General features: G+C 36.0%; 1 protein-coding gene across 5 annotated transcripts; it reads left to right on the top strand.

Annotated features, from left to right (window-relative positions):
* The first annotated feature begins 47 nt into the window (after nucleotides 1–47).
* On the top strand, nucleotides 48–16,672 carry LOC103577899 (uncharacterized). Of its 5 annotated transcripts, none has more exons than XM_008558772.3 (9): nucleotides 48–179; nucleotides 336–488; nucleotides 2,998–3,176; nucleotides 6,225–6,409; nucleotides 8,103–8,341; nucleotides 8,420–8,698; nucleotides 13,278–13,614; nucleotides 15,204–15,519; nucleotides 15,625–16,672. In XM_008558772.3, exons 3-9 carry the CDS (start codon nucleotides 3,015–3,017, stop codon nucleotides 15,835–15,837), a joined length of 1,731 nt encoding a protein of 576 aa, XP_008556994.1. In that variant the 5' UTR covers nucleotides 48–179; nucleotides 336–488; nucleotides 2,998–3,014; the 3' UTR covers nucleotides 15,838–16,672. The 5 variants fall into 5 exon arrangements, with proteins under 5 accessions (XP_008556994.1, XP_008556993.1, XP_008556991.1 ...); XM_008558771.3 differs by having other exon boundaries at nucleotides 167–256; XM_008558769.3 differs by lacking the exons at nucleotides 48–179; nucleotides 336–488 and adding exons at nucleotides 1,466–1,752; nucleotides 1,849–2,009.
* Nucleotides 16,673–17,185: the final 513 nt, after the last annotated feature.

Here is a 17,185-nt window from a genome sequence, read left to right as displayed (position 1 = left end):
TTTTTATTTTATTTATATTTTTTTCTTTCCAAGAATTACTACGACTTCCTGTGATATAACATGCACATAGCTGTTTTTATCGTCATCAAAATCAACAGTTTACGAGGATAACTTTGAGATTCGAATAGAGCTTATGCACGAGAAAATTCGCCTTACCTTGGCATGGGTTTGATGCACTTGTGAGTACAGCTCGAAAGAGTGTTATTACTTTAAACATTTATTTCCTCATATAAAAACACGTGTTACTATTTTAATGGTAAGTAAAATAAAAATCTTCAGCAACTCACCGTTATAAATTTATTGCACCACAAGAATAATCATTTTTATTGTGTTAGTTAACGCGTCAATATAACGCGCGCAGCTCTAAAATAGTCAGGTGGCCATCAATCATCAGAAGTACAAGAGGCGTTGCAGACCAATAGTGACAAGATTAATGTCGCTCTATTTAAGTCGATTGCCTGCTGCGAATTATGCGAAAGAGAAAGATGGTATGTATATATAAATATATTTATATACATATTTATAATATTATAAAAGAGACGATGAACCTGCGCACTTTCACAATCTCCAATTGGAATTTGCGCAAGACTCGGCTCTTTACAGGTGGTCCATGGTCCATCGGTTGTAAATTATTTTAAGATTATTGACATGTGTAGCAGACCGACATGTTAAGTCTCAGTACTTATCGATACAAGTATCTGTAGTTTTGCGGCTCTTACATATTTAAATAATTACAAGCCTTTGAATCTTTGGAAAATTAATTACGTTAGCTGTCACAACATGCCAATTGGAACCTGGTACTGACAGTCATGATAATGACATTCTCACTAGTTAATTTATTTAAAATATATATAATGTAAATGTTACTTAGGTATCACCCCGTATAAGTATACCAGGTAAATTTAAACCGCGACGGGCCTTCTCAACCCACGAGCGGTAACTTCCCCTGGCTGAGGGAGGCCAGCAAGAACCAGTTGAGTGGGGACAAGACACCTTGCTGCTCATTCTTTATACTACTCATAAGATCATCGAAGAGCAGGCATTAAATTTAAAATTTATGTTTGTTCACTCCGGCAATCCACCTGCATGTGTACTTTGCGGTGGATGACAATGCAGCAGGAAATGGTGATGCCTGTAAATGGAACTGTTACGTTACATTAGGCAAGTTTGTAAAATAACGATAGCTTAGTTGGGACGAAATCTCCTAACCGAGAAGCTCGCTCTAGTCTTAAAATTATCGAGGATCGGTCGGTGGATCGGACGCCAAGGTGTGGCGAGAGCGAACTCTCCTCCTCGTTTCACGTTTCTCTGATATTCCCCTGTCCCCACTTTGAACGCCACCGCCAGCAGCTCCTACTGTCCTTCTCCGTTCCCTTTCCTGCTACACCGCAAGTCCCTCTCCAGTTCGTCTGCACACCAGCAGCCCCTTCTCCTGGACTTACCTGGCAATCCACCCGTAAGTTCGTCGCTCGTTCGGTCCATTGCGGTGTTTCGCGCCGCGCAGTTGACACGCCGTGTGTACAATCACTTTTTACCTGTTGCTAGACTGTGTTGATAGTAATAATATTATAAATAGTACCAATAATAATAATAATAATAATAATAATAATAATAATAATGTCCTGGAATATAATTTAAAAATAAACATCGTAAGCTTAACAACAAAAGTGCAATGAACCGGTGATAGTAAAAAATAATATTACCAGTAAAAGAGATTCGTGTCAGTGAATCCAAGTGTGCTAAAACGACAAGGTGGATTTTTAATTCTTGTAGAATAATAAAATTATTTTATCTCTTTTAATTCTCATACTTGTTCTCCATCTTCATCATCTTCTTCTTCTTCTTCAGTATTTTTTGGAGCAGTATATACAATTGGCTGTTGGTTGCTTTCTTCACGATCCTGTCTCTGTTACTCTCTTACTGCGTAGTCTTGGTTTAGAACCAACCATAAACCGTATTATTATTTACCAGAGAGACGGACGAGAGACGCGCATTCTCCTGGCATTAAGGTGAGTTGCGTGCTTACTTCTTCTTCTTCTTCTTCTTGTTCTTCTTCTTATTCTTGTTTGGGTTAAACTTCCTCCAGTTATTCTCATTCTTCTTCCTTGTAGTTTTGCCGGTATAACTTTTATTCTCAATAGCAATCTACCGGGTTGTCTTGATGAAATTTATCCCAAGTTTAACCAGCAAAGTAGTCGGGGCTTAACTCGGTATGGAATTTTTATCTAAATTAGTTGAAAGTAAGAACCAGCGCGGATGGTAATATGGTTTCACTGATGGTGTACACTCTCGAGCGGTTACAAAAGAAACATCAGACAGTACAGAGCCAAGAGCCAAGTCAGAGCCAATTGCTCTCAAGTCAAACTCTCTTGAAGGCTGATCGGTGGGAACCCGGTGATTCGCAGGAGTAGAGATGGATAACGTGGAAACGGGTTTAAGTATGAAAGTAATTGAGGAAGTGGACGGGTGCACGAAGTACCCGAAGCTACACTACGACGGACAATCATCGGAGTAGTTTAAGAGCTTACGCTTTAGCTTGAGCCGTCCTTATTATACAAAGACGTGTAAGTTAAGTGCATTACATAGGAAGCGAGAGGAAAACGTTGGCAGCGGCTAAAGACTCAACTGCTTTGACAGCTAAACTATCCTACCATGTACTCCATACATACGCGGTATATATATACATATATATATATACCAACTACTTGTACTGATACTCGGTGCTCGGTACTCTGTGCACTGTGTTGATGAACTCTCTTTTACGTAACTTCAGAGTCCGGTTACGGCTGTAAAAAATCTTTCTTCTCCTCTGTCGGAATCATTGCCTTGTTTGGAGGAACCTGTTAATTTGCTATTTTCGCAAGGATATACATTTTAAAAGTAATATTCATCTTTGCCTTGAGTTTAAACTGAAAATTCCTAGGTCTAGATGTAGGATAGAAGTAAAACTTGATGGGTCGGTGGATCGCTGATGGTACAATGATGCTTTTGATTTAGTTTGTTGCAGTTGAGCGATGGCCTTGAGGCTTCGCAGTAGCAAAGATGTCAAGAAAAGCTCATACTACGTATGGTATTTGGGAGCGAGGGAGGCCAAAGGCGTGGATGCTATGCCAGGTGCCATAGCATATCTCCTCGAGCGTGAAAGACTCCAAGAACCTTTCAAGGTCACACTGCAGGTAAGAGATCCTTAGAGAAAGACTTGGGGTATTACTATTTTTGCGTGAGTGGTGCTGGTGCTGGTGTTGGTGGAGTGAGGAACCTGTTTTTTATTAGTATTTTTACTTTTGAACAAGATAATTTAAAATTAGTGTATAAACAATAAAATCCACATTATACGATGGTATTAATGCTTATTCTTATCTTGCTCGGGGTTAAATTTACCGGTCGACACTTAAAATTTTAAGTTTAAATTCCTAATCGCACTTTTACAGTCCGGTCGACATATAAATTTAAAATTCTAAGTGTCTTGAGGCTGTTTACATTCCTATGGCTTTTTACTTTTTACCTCTTGCCAAATATTTTTGTATACATTTAAATTATTTATCGTTTTATTTTTAATGCTGTTGAAATTTATATCATTATTATTATTTTTTTTTTCTTCTTCATTATTTATTTTTAATCATAAAGAAAATAAAGAGGACACTGCGATGAATGAGAAAATTTAAATTGCAAGTGAATTACTATTCTTAAAATAGTTACATCTTTCCATAATTAACCATAAATTCCATCGCAATCACAATCACCATCGTCGTATTTTCTTAAATTAACAAATCGTGAAATTCTTAATCTATCTCACTCTCATTCTCCGCGATATTTAAATCTGAAAGTAGAAAACTTTGATAAGATTTAAAAATTAGGTCTGTCTAGTGTGACGACGGGTTTTAAATTCCCGAGATTTATTACTTATTAGTCGTAGGATTCATCAGCAGGTGAAAGGAGAAATTTTTTAGTCTCAATTTAGAATTACGCTGAGCAATAAGCGGTTAAGAAAAATATATAAATTTATCAACATGTTTACTGCCATCATGCCCATGTCCTTTGACAGCATTTGTTTGTATTGTGTGGAGTTAAATAAAAGTTGTATGCGCGTGTGCGGGAAGAACGACCAGTAAGCATTTTAATCTGGAAAAGGAGTAGAGATAGTGGCCCGATTTTAAGCGAATTACTTTAGCTGCGACCGCGTTTTACGGCGCAATAAACCTCCTTAGAGTGTTATTGTGTAGGCGCAAGTACATTCTGAGTGTCAATGTAATACACATGCGTGCGCACATGTGCATGCCAAGTGTTATTCGAAAGCACAATGTGACTGACGCGGCATAATAACTCATTACTCATTACCATTACTACCAATATTACTATTATTATTATTATTCTTATTACCATTAAAGAGACACCATCAACACTAACCGACAGCTAGAGGAAGTAAAGTGCCAGAACTTTCGCCAGCGGATTGTGTCATTTTATTATTTGCTAATTCATGCGTTTATTTGCACTCTCACATCAGATAAGGGTTGATTACGTTCGTGGGAACCGCACAAAATATAACTGAAAAGGATAAAAATTCAAAGCAAAAAAAAAAAAAGAAGAAAAATTCAACAAACATTGAGACCGAGACCGTAAATAATGAAAAGAGAAATGCGTGTTGACAAGATGATTGCAAGAAAGCAATAGCTTATGATCGAGTTACATTATAATTTCTCTCCGAGTCGCCGATCAACGTAATCGGCAAGACAGTAATCGAGCACACGTGTGTTTAAGTATCCATAAACTTTGAGGATTTACACTCCAGATCGTCGTTAGATCTCTTTGGTGTTCAGTTAAGATGCTAAATAATTTTGTAAAATATGTCGTTGGTAGTTTTAAACTGCGGTATAATGTATTAGATTTAATATAGCTGGAGTAAAGCACACATAGAAAGTAGGCAGAAGAGTATTAAGGCATACGCGCATATAATCTAAAAAAGGAAACATAGAGTAATAGATCACTTGTCTACTATAATACGGAGTCCTGAGAATAGCTTTCCGCAATCTGATGGCAAAATCGTCTACGACTGCTCGTATAGATTATTATTGTTATTGTAACTTAAATCAAAGTTTTATGTACATACATATTCATGTATACGTAATTGCGTAATTGTAATTGCACATTATTAAGCGGCAACGACAAAGACCGGTACGAGTACGCGGACGACATCAGTGACGACTAAAAGTCATTTCGAGAAAGTTTAGATGGATGATTGCTGATGCCTGTTACATTATGCTGATTGTGTTAGAGTGAGCTGGAGGGGGTCTAGAGATCTTTGTCACGATAGACGAACTGTATAGACACGTCGCATAATCTATTGGCAAGATGATGATGAGAACTGTCGACAGTTTAGTGTTATTGTAGCCTAGGATAAAGTTAATAATCAATCTCTTTTCTTATTCAGTCTTTGTTCTCCAGAAAGTCTTCCGAGATCTCTTAAATTTTGTTCATTCACTAAAAATGTATGTCTGTTATTGTATATAATTTTTAATAATTTTATATAGATATTTTTCCTTTCTCCGTCAAAGTATTCTAATGCCAATAACCTCGATTACCGCTGTGAAAACTCGTAGCTTCCGGGATATAAGTCATTGGTTGGAGATAACGGTGATGCCGATGACGCTTGCGCTTACAATGAGTCTTTGGTTGGTCTATCTGTGTAACAAGTCGGTGTACTGAGCCCATCATCGGTCACGAGCTGTATTCTATATATGTAGTACAAAGTCTTTGTATCGGTGAGTTACGACACTGTGAGCTCTGAGCACACCATACAACATATATAAATATATATATTTATATATACCAATCTCCAATAATATGCTTTTCTAGAGGGGTGAGTAAATAAAAAATGTATATTAAGAAATATGGGAATTAAAGATCGGATGAGCATTCCCTGGCGTTCTAAACCTCCTACCGATTGATTATTACTCGAGGATAGCGAGGAGAGTTAAATCTAAAGTTGCTTATAGATCTGATATTATATACCAAGAGCCGTAAGCCAAGAAGGTGTGCAATGAATGAGAAAATATAATAGTTTGTAGGCATGCTAGCTGGCGGTCTATTATAATGCCGTGTGATACTTACACACTTAAATCACGATGAATAGATAAATTTATATGAATGTTATAATAATAATTATAATGTAAATAAATAAATATTAATCACTGGCATTCACTTATGGACAATTGTTGTGCCAACAGGTCAGCAGCAAAGGCTTGAAGATTATTCAGACAGTACATCCAGGTATGTCGACGAAGGCTGCTGTGAAACATCTTGTGCCAGGTCACGCTGTTCTTGCAGCTGTACAACGGGAGGACGTCGTCGCTGCTACTCTTCTTCTTCCCAATCCAGCTACTAACAATCCTGTTCACGTTCACGCCTACAGGTTTGTAAGGCTTCAAACACCTTTTATTTATAATTATTATTTTATCTCTGCTGCGCACAATCACGCAGACATTTACTGGAGACTCAGTCATTCTAGTCTCCTATAGGCGGCCAGTAAATTTCTACACTGAAAAATTTTTCGAACAAACGCAAATTAAATGGAGTAAAATTAATATTTAATTAAATAAAATCCAGTAGGACACAGGATATAAATGCTAGGCCAAAGTCTTACCTGTAACACATGAGAATACAATGGCACTGAGAGTAGAGTAACACAGAATTAATTAGACTCCGCAGCTGGAATTGAGCAACCCAGGACACTATTGTATATAAAAAATATTAAGCGATACGTTCAACACAATGAAGACAAGTGTTTCGATGGATTTACTTTTTTTGTTCCCGATTTTTTGCTCAAGCTATCTCAGAAACCGTAAAGTCAATGCTAGTAAAACTTTTAAATAATAAAATAATAACACGCTGGGATGATTATTGTTCTGTAGTAAAAAGAGATGGTTTCTTACCGAGAATCGGCTTTAATCCCGACTTATTTTCATTACTTAAGAGCAATTTTGAAATAATAACCGCGCCAGCCGTCTCGAGTCTTAACTTCCGAATATAAAATATAAATATATGAGTTTTATTTTCTTGTCGGATATGTATCTGTTGGTACTCTTTAGCAGTGTGCGCGTCAGTCTATACAAATGAAGGCCATCCAGTTCGCCATCTCTCAGATGTTAAATATCTTGTGCATTATACGACCTGGTGCTCGTTATACGACCTCGCCTACGTCGTTAATTAACGATTTTCACGATTCCTAACGGTGGTTTATCCTTACAAGCTGCCTGCATCTGATGTTGATGTTGACGGTGATGGCAACAGTGCCGGGAGACCTATAGAACAACGTAATTTTAATAATTTAATGCTTGTATTAAACATTATCATCCTCATAGCCGGCACCTAGTCCCAGAAGCTTTACGTATTATACTCCGAGTTATTTCTCACACGCTTGTATCTACACACCATTTGAATTCTTTTATAAGACTACCTGTTAGCAACACCATAATACTATCTATATTCACACACACACACACACACACACGCAGACACACAAACATGCGCACATGGACCGCGCGCGAAAACGTATTACGGTGCATGTCTATTTAAAACGAGGAAATTGCGTTGGCAGTGTGCGAATTACTCCATTCACGGTTTACAATCTTATTTAAACCCGTTGGTAAATTATTTATTATAGTAATGCTTGTATACGCTCATATATTTATTTATTTACTTATTTCCTATTCATTATTTGATAATTTTCATAACGATTATTGCCGCACAATTGACCTGTTTGTTTAAAGATCCATAACTAAAAAATTAATGACTCTATAATATTATAGTACTGGCATAAAAATTAAATCACGAAACTAGTGCAAGTTGATTCTATATTATTATCCTGTTATTATTTTATTTCATATTTTTATATATAAATTAATTACATTTTTCAAACGGTTTTTAGATTTTTTCCTCGAATCAAAATACTTAATTCGACTTACGAGCCAATTTAAATTATCCGCAAATTTTTGAATTATTTGAAAACTTTATTTTTTACAATTTTGAAATAGTGATATTTTTGTGAGAGATAGATCTAAGAACACGATCCACATCTCTAATATTTTTTAAATTTGTGGGCACAGATGTGATTCAGTAGAAACTGCCGAAATTCTCGGCGCTCAATTAAAAGCTCTTGCCTCAAATTCCGACAATTCTGCTAAAATAAACGGATCAGACAGCAGAATCAGGAGTAATATAGGAAGTGATGGCCGGAGTACAAGAGAATCTGAATCATCTGAAGGCAGCGGAGAGCATAGACATATTCCAGTTCAGTCGGCTACTATTTACGAGTCACTTGCTGCTGAATTGAGAGCGAAATTGGGTATTTTTCATAAATATTAATTGACATGGGTTAAAAATGAATAAATAACCATAACGTGTATTTTATGGTTTGATTCAGGTAGAGGTAACTCTGGCGACAATGACGTAGGACCAATATTACTGCCACCGCGTGACTACGATACAGTACATAGACACCGTGGAAATCTCGCAGGTATCGAATTCCGACGTTGTCTCAATCAAACTATCGTGGGTGGCAACACGGCGATCGAGAGAGGCGGAACACGTAGCGCTGCCAGCAGTGGTATCGGCTCGGACAGTGCGGCTACTCCGCCCCCGTATCAACCACATCATCCTCTGGGTCCACGACCTTCTCGGCCATCCAGAGATACTTCTTCTGGTGAGTTATTTACCTGACTTAAATATAATACAATACACAATTCACAATTATTATCCTCTTAATCTTATCACGTCATTTATTTATTAATCATTCAAATAATCTATTAATTTGTCATATATTTATTTAACGGTATACTTATTATTGAGTTGACCTTTAAATCAGATAAATTTTTTTAATTTATGTAATAAAACGACTTTATAAATTTAATGTGTCGATATCTTTAACTTTTTAGTAAGACATAAACATACTTTCTAAGATTATTGTCAAATTCAAATATATGTAAGTAGCAAGAGGAAGGAATTTCATTCCGTTAATGTGAAGAAACAAATTACCGATTTTATCAGCTGGTTTTTAAAATGTCGACACTATTAATATCCTAAAAAATGGGCAATTTCTAATCTCGGTGTCCAGAAACCAGACACTGGCCAACAACTTTTTTGGCCGCGAAATAGCTTTTGATGAAGAGATTGACTCTCAGCCGGAAAAAAAGCGGATTGGGCTGCTGTTGTTGCTGGTCACTGGATAATATCGAGGGGCGTCGGCTGTAAAAGGAATTTGGACACTTTCTACTTGCAGAACAGGTTAACGTAGATGTAGATAAATGAACGTGTATGGATGTTAATTTAAATATAAATGTAAATATAATACATAGACATTTTTATTGTTAAACTTACATGTGTTTATATCACGGACTTAGAGTTGGCTGTAAGCAGATAGCAGCATAAAATAATACAAAGAATAGCATGGCATTGGACTCGAATCTTCCTCTTGGCGTGTGGGTATTATGTATAGAAACCTGCCCCGTTAACCCAGTTGAGAGAATATATGGTGACTTTTGGAACATGAAAAGAAGTTTAAAGAGAATAATGAAAGTCAACAAAGTTAAATAAAAGAATAATAATCAAGCAGAAAAGAAGAAAAAAATTTATATACAAACTTTGAGTCCGTAACGAAAATCACGTACGTTCGATTTTAATCAGTGTCGCATAAATATTTAAAATCAGCTCAGAGACTATCGCTTTACTCTACTCGGCAACCAAGAATTGCCCAATCTTTAGAATACAGTACACCACTGTAGTAATTTAAAGTTAATTTACTGCGTACTGCCGGTCTTAAGATTAATGTATTTACGGATTTAATATTTTTTGTGTAAGGCCCAGACACAAGACAAGTAATTTAATCTCGCTCCGACGCCGACACCTTACGTAATTACCTTGTACACCAGTAGATGAGTAGATGATGAATAAAAGGTGTAAAATGACAATGACAAACCCGAGATGAAAAAGTATTATAAAAATAATTTTCACGGATCATGCTGCTGAAGAAACGAAAGGGATTTTAAATACGAGTATCAGTAGAGAGTAAAGTTCTACCGGGCGGTGATTATACATTAACCAGTGATGTGTATATGGGTTTAAATTATTCTCCCTCGCTGTTTTCTTCACAGCTCGCGGCACATTTTTAATAATGCATGACGCCCGAGACCAACTAACCCACCAGTTAAATTAATATATACGAGTTATAAGACATATAGTTACAAGAAGCGTAGAACAACTTGTAGGTTCTGTATAATAACACTTTATTGTCTACATATATTTTCTTTATGAATCATACATGCTGAGGATTGTGATGATATGGAAGGCCCAGCGATCTCACTCAGTCATCGCGGTCACGCGATTTTTAATGGGCCACTGACCCACATGTATTGTTGATACTGATTATGATTATGATGATGATAATGAGGAGGAAAAATGAAATGCTGAATGCCAGGGAATGAGATGAATCGATGACGTTGATGTTGATGGGTGATGTTGATCCCGATCCCGATGCTGGGGATGAGTACAAGGGAACATAAGTTGTAAAGTGCATTGAGTAAGGTTGAAGTGAGAGCTCTATGAGCATGTGTGCGGATACATTTTGCTGGGCACCTGTTGCCGCGGAGAGTCCCGTTAGGACGACGTACTCGCGACAGGTAGCACCGTGTGGCTGGTGTACGTTGAGTTCTCTCATTCTCCTGCTCACCTCTCGTGTCCCCGTAAGTCGCGCTTCGGTTTAACGCTCGCACACCACCAGAGACTATCGGGGACCCGACTCAGGTGTACGCTGGCGAGCTGAGCTAATGTAAGCTGGCTTACTTTTCATCCCGGTTATTGCCGAGCACATGGCATACTTTGTTTTATATATATTATATATATAGATATATACCTAAGCACACCACCATCGCCGTACATTTGCGTAACTTCCGTTTACTTTATCACACCTCGATTGAATTATCATGAGGGAAAACGAGCTGCAAGTGATTTATGGTTTTTATTTAAATAGCTGCTTTTTTACTCTCTTTTTTTTATCGATTGATGATTCTCTACACGGATAAATTTTCTCATTTGAAATGCTACGGTGTCATAGTAAAATCGAAGAACTAATTACTGCATGTTTTTGAAGGTGGGCAACGTGCTCCGGCTTTACTATGCCACCATAACATTTAAAACAAGAATAATTGCTCGGTGTAGGTTAGTTGACAATTTGTAGATACTTATTCGGTTATATCAGCAACTAACCTTCGGCATTGATAGAACAATGTGTTAATTTATAGTATCCCCTGTATAAAAATTTATGCCGGAAGAGATTATCTTTGAATAACAAATAGCCAAAGTCTATATAAAATACATTTAAAAGAGAATCACAACATGAGTCAGATTAGGTAACGAAAAACACCTTGAATAAATAACTTGACGTCTGGATTGGTAGACTTGTGTAATGCAGTAACAATAATTATTGAATTACAAGGTAAGCTAAGTAAAAAAAAGTCATGGGCCCGAGCGAGTGATATTGCTTTTGACTGAGGAATTTCAAGGATCCTTTTATTATATTTTTATTTATAATTAAATATGACGAAAATAATAAATAGTAGGAAGCTATCGACTATTTGAGACGTCAAGCGAGATGACGAAAAGGAAAAGTATCTTTTAAACTCAATATCACCCAGCATTCGCTGCGGTACTTTTTACTTTATTGTCGGGCTACACATCGAATTTAAATTCCTGTTTACTAGCAACAAAAAACGCCGTACAGCTTCAGTCCTTTTTTTTTCTTCAATAATTTTTTGCTCTCTTAGAATATACCTCTGGTGTATTACTCCATGAACAATCGGTGATTGGCTGCGGAGAAAGAGAAAACTTAAATAAAATGACTTTAACAAGTTGGAGAGCTTTTATTTTTAGTACGAACCGTAAAAAGTTATAAATTCTTCGAGGTATTTTTATCTCCGTCATTATCATTCTCCATCATCTACTCCGGCTATTATTTTCTATTTTAAATAAATTTATTTTCTCTGGAATTTAGAGAAAGTGTTACAACTAAAATCTAAGAAGATAATTTAGCGAAAACGCAGTTGTAAGATTAATTTCAAGATCTATCCTTCTTCCTGGATAAAAAATCTATAGAAAATCAGGACCCACTGGCGTATGAGGGTACAAAGGAGGTGAAATGTATGGGAAACCTCTTTTTCATACAACTGATCGGTTAAAAATGTCATAAAAAATACAAGTATCTGCTGCAAGGTGGTCATGACACGTGCTTAAAGTCTGGAGACAATCGTGCTGACTCTCGCCTGTTGTATGGTTACAGTGTAGGGTCATTGAGCAGTCTACTTGTCAAGCTAGTTACCATACCATGCCCTGGTAGTTGGTATCGTTGCAGAGGAGTATAGGCCAGGATCGTAAATTTTTGTGTGAATCAACACGAGTGTCCTCACGGCGTGAGAAGGTTCCGCATTCTCGGCCCACAGCCCGAGGCTCTGTTCCAGTCGTTCCAGTGTTATGTATAAAAGAGTGTAGAGGAGCCGCTTATTCGAATCTCCATCGTGTGTCCTACTCGAGTCATACTACCCATACCCATGCCCAGCATGTCTTGAAGATATCTACTCGTGAAAATAAATAAAAGAGAGGGAATCCTCCATACTCTTCTTATTCCAATATCTCTTTGAATCTCTTAGCGTGTGGTTGGTTCGTTGGTATTTACTTTAAACCTCATGGCCTCCTTGTATATCACCAGCACTCCTTTACCACCACTATCCCGATTCCCGATGTAATGCTTTCAAGACTCACCACCACCAGCAGAACTCTCCTTGATCAAACCTCAAGATTTAATGTCTCTTGTCTTAACTTGTGTGTCTTTTCCATCTCCAGTCCAAGTACTCGTGGTAGTGTTGTTTTATATATACATATACAACTTACCAAACTTCTTAAATATATATACGTATATATATTCTTACTTTGGTTCTCTGTATCATAATCTTAGATCTCGACACTATCACAATTTATATTACAAAATCATTGATTAAATGGCCTGAGGTATTTGTTGTTAATTTTACAAACTTAATATTTTATATTTTCTTTCTCGCCTTACCTCGTATTCTCATTTCGTCGGTTGTTAACGGGTTTACGATGATTATTAAAATTTAAAGGTGAAGAGAGATAGCTTGTGATGTCATAAAATAAATACCAGAGGAGAGAAATCACAAATTATAAATTAATTTAATAATTAAATTTTTTTTACTAAGTAATTATAATTTCTGCAGATGAAGATTGGGGTGGAGCTAATGAGGAGAGTGAGTATCTGCAGGATCAAAATTCAAATGTGGCGCTGCCAAGAGTTAACAGGAGTCCTGAGAGATCAATCGGTCTTACCCGCGGCGCATCGCCCAACAGCTCAAATAGGATCCGAAGAGCGCCTGAATTGAGACAACGATCTCCCAGTCCCCAGTATCAGCCCAAAGTAGATCCCATCGAGGTTACAAGCCCGCGAGAAAGATTTCAGGACGCCAAGGAGATGTTCAAGGCCATGGAACGAGAGAATAACGCGAGGCCAGTGATCGTCAGGCCCAGAGAATCCAGTGAGAACCGCGGAAAGCACAAGTGAGTTGGGATTTTTTTTATACTTTTCACGCAATAGTTATTTAATTTTTCTCGGAAAAAAAAGAATTAAATGTGGAAAAAAAAATAAAATTAAAACAGTGATATAAATTTAAGTAATTAGTGTGTAATTACAGAAACAAGATAGAATGCAGAGAAAAAATAATGAGCGTAAATTTAAAAAATAGTTAAATGCATTTATTTTAATTTAACCAGGTTGCTATAAAACAATAATTATATTGTGCATTTGCTATTCATTTCACGCACTTGAAGCACTTTTACACATTACAGAGAAGAAAGACAGTGGTTGAAACTTCAGATGATGAAACCAAGGAATAAAAATAATATATAAAATAGGCATTGACGTGTCCTGAATGTCCAAGATAAAAATCCTCATGTTTTATGCTAAATTTATTTATTTTATAAATGGGTGCTGTTAATGAGTTGTTAGATTTATCTTTTGAATATTATTTTCATTGAATGTACTCGTTAGAGTCGGCATATTTGAATATACCGGTAATTTAAACTTATGAGAATTTTATTACTATAATAATATTTAAATCCAACGGTTGCGAATTAAGTTTAATGATCTTACGAGGCTAAGGAACTTTTTTAAACCCGTTGCACAGCGAAAATAATGACAGGCATCTGTGCATGGCTACCCAGTCGCGTGTTGGCCAAATTGTCTTCTTCTGGTATAGACACTCGTTATTTGACAAACAATTTAAACACAATAATATCAAAACCACTAAATCTATCATACATTTATATATATCATTATTATTAAAATAAACTCTCCTTTGGAGTAAATTTCACTCGAATTTAGTGGAACTTTGTTTCAATATGCACAGCAATATTTTGCTTGGTGATTTAAAAAAAAACTTGACCGTAACTTATAAGGCGACATTAATCTAGTAAAGTGGCAGCTCAAGGTTGCAATTATAATTACTGAGCTCTATAACTCTTAATGTCTTTTTAAAGTTTGATACGGAGTCCAGTTGCTCGTAGGCTCGTAGGCTTGTAGTCTTCCTGTATATCTCGATTTAAATGCTAATTTCTCTCTGTACAATCTAATCCTATATGGTTAATCATTCGAGTAATACAAGTGATCAAGTATAGATTAACATTGGCTGCATTAAATAAGAGAGTTTTGTTTTATTATTTTTACAATCTCAGGACTTTCTAAGTTCAGTAATTGTACGGATTTTTCTTAATCTAAAAAGAGTAGTGTATATAAATATGAGATTAAACAGTTTCACTAGACTGGATCCAGCAGAACGTCTACCTTGACGTCCAGTCTTTAGTTTTAATGTTAATCTTATTTACTTTGTTGTATTGAATTCATATACAGGCGAGTTAGACTTGAAAGTTTATGACTAGAAAGGGAGACTTAGACTTGGACTCAGACTCAGACTTGACTGGTCGAGAGGGAATGTTGCCTTTAGGTAACTGCAAATGATTTATTACCATCTGCAAATAAATATTTAAAAAGATTGAATACTTGGTGTGCGATAGAACCTGTTGCAGTTTATTCTGTTTACAAGTGATACTCCGGTTTATATATGACTAATTAAATTATTTGATCCTGTCAGGCTGGAGCAGTCACGGCAGCTCCACGAGCTCGACCGGACTCGGCATGTTACGTCAAGTATATCTCATTCAGCTCCTGTTCATCATGATCACCTGGTGAGACGCAGTCATCCAAACCTGGAACGTGATAAAGAACGTGATCGAGGTGACTACAGGAGCAAGCCATCACGAACTAGAGTACAAAACTATTCGTCTGTTGACCATTTAGCTGAAATAGAACTGTCTTCGTCCCGACCAAGACCTAGAAGCTTTTATGACAACTCGTCTAGTGGTAGGGTAGATCAGAAGGACTCAAGACATGTCATGGATCTTCGAGAGGTACTTTTATAATATAACAGATGTATATGTATATGTATATGTATATGTTTTAATTTGTATCAAAGATTGAAGATAGGAAGCTAACAAGATATTTTTTATTTGTAGAGAGAATCAAAGGAACGGCACTCACGTGATCTGATGCGTGAAAAAACACGAATAAGACCGATGGCTTATCAAGAAATTCCTAAACATGATAGATATCATCTCGATAGAGAAAATTCGAGACAGAGTTTTGAAATTTTACCGACACCTGGTAGATACCGTCACAGTTATGCTGAGCCGCCGAGACTCGGGCTCGCAGCACTTGATCCTTATTAATTTAAATTTATTTTATAAATATAAAACAACACTTTATATATAGATATACATACTTGTATTTATATATACCCTGTTGATTAATGGATTAATGAAATATTTAATTAACTGGTACATCGTTTACCACTGATGCATCGTTATCATTATCTTATTCAAGTGCTGGCTGTCATATACACATACATTGATGATATTGGCTGTACGGTGTACGCAGCCATCCACTGATGGCCATCTCTTCTCTTTCCTCTTCGCCGACGAGTTGTCATTTTTATTATTATTATTATTATTATTATTATTACTAATATTATTAACTCGCGAGGCATGCGGGCGTTTAAATGACCTGTCGCCAACAAGAGACGTTGTTAAATCATGTTATTAATTATTATACTCTGTACTTTTTTGCTTGTCTTGATTACTTGTGGTACTCGATTAACGTCGGCCATACATTAGACCAAGTGAAAATAGGATTTTAAAAATAATTTATCTTCATATTTTTATGCACTTGGCATTGCGAAGGGGAAAGATAATGAGAGAGATCTATATCCAGCCTCGCTGGACAGCCGTCTCTTTTTTTTAAAAAAAGTGTTGGTATCTTTAAAAACCGGCATCTTGGATTTATAAATATGTGTACTTTTTTTTTAAATAATAATAATATTAATTATTATTATTATTATTATTATACTTTTATCTCTGTATGTAATGTTATATTTTGTAATTGTTATACTGAGAGAAATCTCACTGACAATAATTATAATAATAAGCAATAAGTAATAATAATTATACGATAACAATAATAATAATAAATAATAATGAGCGTAGGTACTCAGTACTAAAATTATTATTAAGTTGTTTTAATAATTATTTTCATTGACCTCTTGGTAATGATGATCGGGAAGCCCAGGGCTCGAGACCTCTCTGGCTATGGAACCGGTCTGTTCTCTGGATGCTATTGCCGTACAATTTATTGGTAGTTATCTTTTAAAAACCACAACACGACCTCGTTTGATCAAATTGTTATGTCGGCAACGTGAAAGTTTCATGGAAAAAAAAATTTTTACGTGCTTTTTATTATTTTCGTCTGTTAATGAGTTATTAATGTACTTAAATATATTAATATTTCATCATATCCTTGAGAAATTTTTTGACTTACAAAAAAAAAGACAATTGTCTCTAATAATTTTGTTGTTTAATTTTAAATTTAAAATAAATTTTTCCAGTGAGCTGATAACGAAATCTAAAGAACTAGATAAGCGATCACTTAATATGAGACATAAAATTTTAAGCTTAAGCATTTATAAATATGTTCCCATGGGAATATGTAAGAGATATATTTGTATAGATTTCTATTTTTTTT

Source organism: Microplitis demolitor, chromosome 1 (assembly GCF_026212275.2).
Source record: "Microplitis demolitor isolate Queensland-Clemson2020A chromosome 1, iyMicDemo2.1a, whole genome shotgun sequence".
Taxonomy (NCBI): domain Eukaryota; kingdom Metazoa; phylum Arthropoda; class Insecta; order Hymenoptera; family Braconidae; genus Microplitis; species Microplitis demolitor.
The sequence above is the reverse complement of the archived record's forward strand: the minus strand, read 5'-3'. Positions and strand labels throughout refer to the sequence as shown.

What these genes read in the sequence shown, in the direction of transcription:
- LOC103577899 (XM_008558772.3), top strand. Translation starts at nt 3,015, where the DNA reads ATGGCCTTGAGGCTTCGCAGTAGCAAAGATGTCAAGAAAAGCTCATAC. An exon ending in CTTTCAAGGTCACACTGCAG is followed by an intron (nt 3,177 to 6,224) that starts GTAAGAGATCCT and finishes TTGTGCCAACAG; the next exon opens with GTCAGCAGCAAAGGCTTGAA. An exon ending in GTTCACGTTCACGCCTACAG is followed by an intron (nt 6,410 to 8,102) that starts GTTTGTAAGGCT and finishes TTGTGGGCACAG; the next exon opens with ATGTGATTCAGTAGAAACTG.